The sequence below is a fragment of the Lipotes vexillifer genome, unplaced genomic scaffold (assembly GCF_000442215.2).
Source record: "Lipotes vexillifer unplaced genomic scaffold, Lipotes_vexillifer_v1.1 scaffold1387, whole genome shotgun sequence".
Classification (NCBI taxonomy): Eukaryota; Metazoa; Chordata; class Mammalia; order Artiodactyla; family Lipotidae; genus Lipotes; species Lipotes vexillifer.
This window is the reverse complement of record NW_006790426.1, coordinates 1,295,222-1,301,301: the sequence shown is the minus strand read 5'-3', so window position 1 is coordinate 1,301,301 and position 6,080 is coordinate 1,295,222. Positions and strand designations below refer to the sequence as shown.

Sequence of the window (6,080 nt, the reverse complement as noted above, 5' to 3'; positions counted from 1 at the left end):
GGGAAAGAGGCTAAATGCGGGGTGTTTTTACTTGGCCTCACTGATTTAAAGGGCCTGCTTCGGGAGTGACAGCGGTTGGGTAGTATCTGGGACTTTTGTGCCGTGGCGTTTCCTCGAAGAGGGTTGACTCTCAGGACGTTTGCTTCGCCGCTGCCTCTCCTGAGCTCAGGGTCAGGATGACACTTGCAGGGACCTGCCCTGAGGCCGGCGTGGGCGGCCGCAGCTTTGGGGTTCATTCCCAGACGTGCCACGGTTGATTTCAGGTCGCCCGTCCTGTCACGGGGCCTGTGGGAAGGCCTGGCGGAGGGCCTTACTCAGATCCGAGTAAGTGAAGAGTCCCGGCCATGAGGACGGGTCGGCTCAGGGGGCGCTGCTCCCGTCACCCAGCTGGCCCACCGCCCTCCGGCCTCACCCAGCGCTCAGCCCGTGGGTAGGGGTTCCACACAGGCGACTTGGAAAAGCCTTTTGGCGATAATGCTCCTCTGGTCTGGACAGTCTGGTGGAGGGGGCCTGGGCTTGGGGCGAGGACTTGGCAGCCAGGGTCTCCGAGGAAGGGCACGACTGTGACAGGCCGCCCAGCAGCAGGACAGAGCCGAGCGAGCTTCTGGGAGAACCGCCGTGGGGTGTAGGCTACCGGCAGCTCAGAGAAAGCAGGGCTCGTGGCCTCCGGCTGCCAAGTGTAGGGTGTAGTGCGCTCTAGGATGGGGCATTCGGGGCGGGTATAGAACAGTGGGCTATGTTCTGTGCCTGTGTTTCCACCACTCCCCGTGGAGAGTTCAAGGAATTCAAGAGTGCTGTGCAGTGTTCTCAAAGCTGGACACCCTAAGCCAGGGGGCCACGTAAATCTAGAAAATGCCCCTGTTAGCATCTCTTGGACCCTCCCTGTCTACCAGATCGGCAGTATCATTTTGGCTGAGCTTAAATGTAAGGTCATTTTTAGCCCTCTTTAGCAGTGGTTCTCAAAGTGTGGCCCCCAGCGTTGGCGTCAACCTGGAGACTCGTTAGAAATTCAGATTCTCAGCCTCCACCTGCACCAACAAGTCTGGGGTGGGACCCAGGCCTCTGGATTTTAGCCAGCTTCCAGGTGACTTTAGTGTGAGAACCACTGCCGTGGCCTCCTAAAGGCTCTGAGAAGTCCGGCCCTAAAGAAACCCATTTTGTTTTGTTTAGTCTGATGTCCCCTTTACATGGCCACATGGCTCGTTTATAGCTTCATGGCCATGAGCTTTCTAGGAATAAGCTTTGGGAAACAGGAAAGAGGGGTTTGGGGGCTGAGTTGGTTCGAATCCTATAGCCTCCCTCGGAGGTTGGGAGCTTTACATCAGATACTCTCCTGCTTAGCTCTGTCCTCGGTCCAGAGAAAGCCCGCTAAATGGTAGCCGCTAACAACAGTAATAACGTCACCATTAGGATGATAAAGTGTGATATGTTACCATCGTAGCTCCAGTGTAATACATTTCACATGTCCTTCTTTTTGCCACCTTTTCTTTCATAAATCACTGTTTGATTTGGGGTGTCAGTCCTATGCTTCCTCCCCGTACCTGGGTTCTCAAGTTGAATGTCCTGACGGCTTCTAGCAAAGTTTGTGGCCCTCGTCAGGGGAGCAGAAGTCAGGCTTCGTGCCTGATGCTTGTCTGTGGTAACTGTCCTACCTGCCCTTTTATGAGAACAAGAGGAGCCCGACACACAGGACAGCCAGCACCCATGTCCCCTTGATATGCCACCCCCTGGGGTAGAGCAGAGCACTTCAGGCAGCGAGCCCACAGCCAGGCCCAATGGCAGGGCTGCCGGGGACAAGCCGTCTATGGCCTGGCAGGCTACTTAGCTACCTTAATAGAATTTGCTCCCCGGCTTCAAGGAGATAAACAGGGAGTTAAATACAGATAACAAGCAGGGTTTTAGAACTCGGCATCACGCCGTAGAAAGAGTATGATGATCCAGCTTCTGCCCTTTAGAAACGATGGGGCCTCTGACAAGCCACCATTCTTCTCTGAATCTCTGACTGCTCACCTGTAAAATGGGGCTGGTGAAATCCACCTACCAGGTAACCGTTCGAATTAATCCAAGACCTGGAAGTACTGAGCATAGCACGTGGCACACAGCAGGTGCTTAAGGCATGTGAACTTGAAATCTCATCGTCCTTTCAGGCAAAATGGCCACCCAAGTGGTCCCCATCTTTTGAGGATCAATTTAGTTCGAACGTGGGACTTCCCTGGTGGTCCAGTGGTTGAGAATCCGTCTTGCAATGCAGGGGATGCCGGTTGGATCCCTGGTTGGGGAACTAAGATCCCACATGCTGCGGGGTATCTAAGCCTGTGCGCCACAACTACTAAGCCTGCGCACCACAACTAGAAAGCCTGCGTGCCGCAACTACAGAGCCCACGCGCCACAACTAAAGAGAAGCCTGCACGCCACAACGAAGGATCCTGCGTGCTGCAACTGAGACCGGACGCAGACAAAAACAAAAACAAAATTTAGTTTGAACATTCATTCATTCATTCATTCCCTTGTTCAGTCATTCATGGATCGCATATTTATCAAGCACCTGTTCTCTATATTATATTGATGGCTCCTGCTGCAGATACAGGGATGGACAAGACAGGACCTCAGCATTTAGAGGGGGTGACGGACGTGAGTCTACTAATGACATAATTCGTTATCTAATTAAGATTGGGGTTAGGGTCAGGAAGGAAAAGTCTGTCTTCCCAGCCAGCCCAACCCACCAATATCGGCTTCCTTCGCATTCCCTATTTACTGCCTGGTCTTGTTTAAATGCTTTCGAAGTGTCACAGCCATTTCCTAAAGTTGACTGTTGCCAAGGCCCTGGGATCTCAGGCCGCCTCTGCCCCACTTCCACGCTGTCCAAACCCGTGGGCTGGGTCCAGGATAAAATACGTTCTCAGATCAGCATTTCTCTCTTGGGAGTGGCAACTGGGAAACGTCACAGACTCAAAGACGGTTGCGTTCCAGCTTGGAATTGCGCGGTACTAATGTGTCAAAGACCGATGGCTGCTGGAGGGTGGATAGAAGGCAGGGCTGGGGACGAGGCTAGTTTATGAAACACGGTAACCGGATCTAATGTTTTCAGAAGTTCCTGGCATGTGACTTCTTCCTGAGAAATGGGTCTTTTCAAGACCATCGCCAGTGTGTGCTAGTGAAAATCAATTTCATTCTTTTGTCTTTTTGTCTCCTTGTTCTTTGCGTTGGATGGTAATCCCAAGTGAACGGGCCCACGGGGCGGGGGTGGGAGATGCAGGACGCAGGTTTTGGATGACAAGTGTGAGTCACTACAGAGAAGAAAGACCCGGCCCCTTCTGGATGTACTGCCAGCATCGTTCGGGCTGGCATGTGCCTGGGGTGTCTGGCTCACGTGGGTGACGGCTAGCCTGTTCCCAGCAAGGCAGGTGGTTTGCTTGAGGACCCTATATATTGGGACTTTTATTTCCAAATGTCACATAGAAGCATGAAGCCTCTTGGCGGATAGGGGTTGGGGGCCCATGAAAGTTAGCAAACAGCCCCACGCGGCCCCAGTCTCAATCCTGCCACCTCTCCCTACGACCCTTGGAGTAAAGTCCTAAATCTGTGGCGTCCCAATACGGGGACAGTGTCCTCTGCTTGTTTGATTTCCTGGGGCTCGGCGGACAGTACAGGCCAATCAATGCTTGAGTGATGGATGGACGGAGGGCATGACCCTTCCGCGAGCGTGCCCCTGCTGACCTCGCCAGCCTTGGGCCCCCCTGCACCCTGGTACCACACTTTCAGCCACCTGGGACTTCATTCAGTGCCCTGACTGTGCTGTGCCGTCTGAGACTTTCACCTTTTTTTGCACATGATCACCTCTTTAAGGCAACACAGGTCTTCCCCGAAGAGCCCGGAGGCCTGGGGCACTCTTAATTCTTCCAAGGCCAGCGTGGGCCTCACCTCCTCCCCCAAGCCTACCCTCACCCCCAAGCAAGGACACATGCCCTTTCTCCGCACCGTGACGGTTTGCTTGTCTGTGGCCTCTCCTGGACCGTGACCACGAATGAAGGCAGGAGTGAGGGAGCAGAGCCTGGGGCTGGGGCCCTGACCCTGCAGCCCTGGCCTGGGCGCTGTCAGCCAGACCCGATGGATGGATGGATGGATGGATGGATGGATGGATGGATGGATGGATGGATGGGAGAGACTTACGTGTTCCTTGGACGGGTCGCTGATGCCGCCGTTGGTAGTTGGGGCGGCCGTCTCTGCGCCCTCGGGCTTCTCCTGCTGCTTCCCCTCCTCCCTGGGCAAGCCGCCCTGCCCGGGGAGGGCCACTTTGCCCACACCCAGGGCCCCGCTCTTATACTGTTTCACAAACTCCTCCATCACTTTCAGCTCGTTCTCCAAAAGTCCGCGGCAGCGAGAGGGGTCCTGGTCGTAGATAGGGAGCTGACGCAAGAGCTGACGCCGGCGGTAGTAGGCGCCCTCGGTGCCCGTCACTGGCTGCTTCTCCTTGGGGATGAGCTCCATGTACTGCAGGCCCTGGGGAAGAGGAGACCCAGCACCATGATTCCCAAGCACCAGGCAGAGATCTGAGCCCTGGCAAGACCTGGGCTCCTTCAGGCCTCTGCAGAACCCAAGGATTATTCTCAAGGAAGAAACGGGGTGAATTTGGGGAACACTGGAAAGAGGCCTAAATAAGCTTCCACTCTCCCCTGAGTCACATTCACAGATTCACATTCTTGATGAGAATCGGGTAATTTCAGTAGACGTTCCTTTGAGATTCGCTGGCTTTGCAACAAGCGTTTTTGTTTCCTTCAAAACTGAATGTTTTTACCTCATTTACCTCATGGCAATGCTTCTCATTTAAAAAAAAAAAAAAAAAGTCGATCTAGTTTAAGATCGCTTTTCTTGGCAAAGTATAATTAAATCACTATAGGCAGAAGGTATTTCATAGTTCATTAATATAAAAATATGCAAAGGCACCTTCTAATAGTAGAATCGACAAGGTCTCAGGTCAGTCACATTTCCACACCAACGGGGGCTGGCACAGATGGTAGACCGTCTGAATATTAATATGTCCATGGATAGCTGTCCAATGGCCTTCTGTTGGTTTGCTTGCTTGCTTTTTGTAAATGAGCAGAAATCTTACACTTGGGTGGGTCCCAGGGACGGGGAGATTAGGGGAAGGGGAAGGTCGAGGCCACACAGCATGAGAAAGTGTGAAAGGCCAGTTGTTTGTCCTGGACCACTGTTCTCCACCACTGTGCCCGACCCTAACTCTGACCCGTGCCTGACTCGCCCACCAGACGGCCTCATTCCCACGCCCCCACGGTTGCTGCCGTATTTACCCTCTTAGAATCTGCCTGCCCCATATCTCGTCCTTGAGGCTGGGCTCCCCCTGCAGTTGTGTTAACCAACGTGGAAAATGCGATTCCTGATGGACAGTCCCAGCTGCGGCCTGTCTGTAGGGAACAGGGTATGAGGACCTGGGGGTGGGGGTGCTACTCCAGAGCCCGGTTTGCTGAACTTCATAATAAACGAATTCCGGATAAGAGCCTTTTTAGAACAGGGAGAGGCAGGTGTGGGAATGCAGCTGAGGGGGGGCTGTGAGCGCCCCACCCTCGGCATCTCAGCCCTAGATCCCCGGGGACCCGGCCCTGCGGGCTCACGCACACCCTCTTCGTCCCTGTTCCTCTGCACAGCCCCTCATACTCTCAGGGCACCTTCTAGACACAGGAAATGGCCTGGGTGGTGCGCAGAATCCTGGGGTGCCGGGAAATTTGGGTTTCTCGCTCCGGCCCTGCTTCTGTTCTCTGTGTAGGATCAAGAAAGCACCCAGCCTCTCTGGGCCTCCGTTTCCTCATCTGCAAAGTTCAGGGTAGAAAGCATGATCGTTAGGGTCTGGGCCATTGTGAGAAGTCAGTGGCCACCCCACTTGATCTTCCTCACAGGTAAGAGGAGAGCAGTGTTACTCAGCCGAGTCCGCAGCCCCGAAAAGGGGCCAAAGTAGGCTGGCTGGCCAGAGTCCCAGGCCCTTCACCCAACACTCAGAAGAACCAGAAGCCCCGGGGGGCCCCCAGCTGACGACACGTCTGGCAGGGGCTGATTCCTGCTTTGGC

General features: G+C 54.2%; 1 protein-coding gene across 3 annotated transcripts in view; it reads right to left on the bottom strand.

Annotated features, from left to right (window-relative positions):
* The window catches only part of LMCD1 (LIM and cysteine rich domains 1), a 61,983-nt gene that overhangs the window by 11,422 nt on the left and 44,481 nt on the right, over positions 1-6,080 (bottom strand). For all 3 annotated transcript variants that reach the window (XM_007463708.1, XM_007463709.1, XM_007463710.1), the window contains one exon: positions 4,171-4,500. In XM_007463708.1, the coding sequence (XP_007463770.1) occupies positions 4,171-4,500 (330 nt within the window). The remainder of the gene's footprint in view (positions 1-4,170; positions 4,501-6,080) is intronic.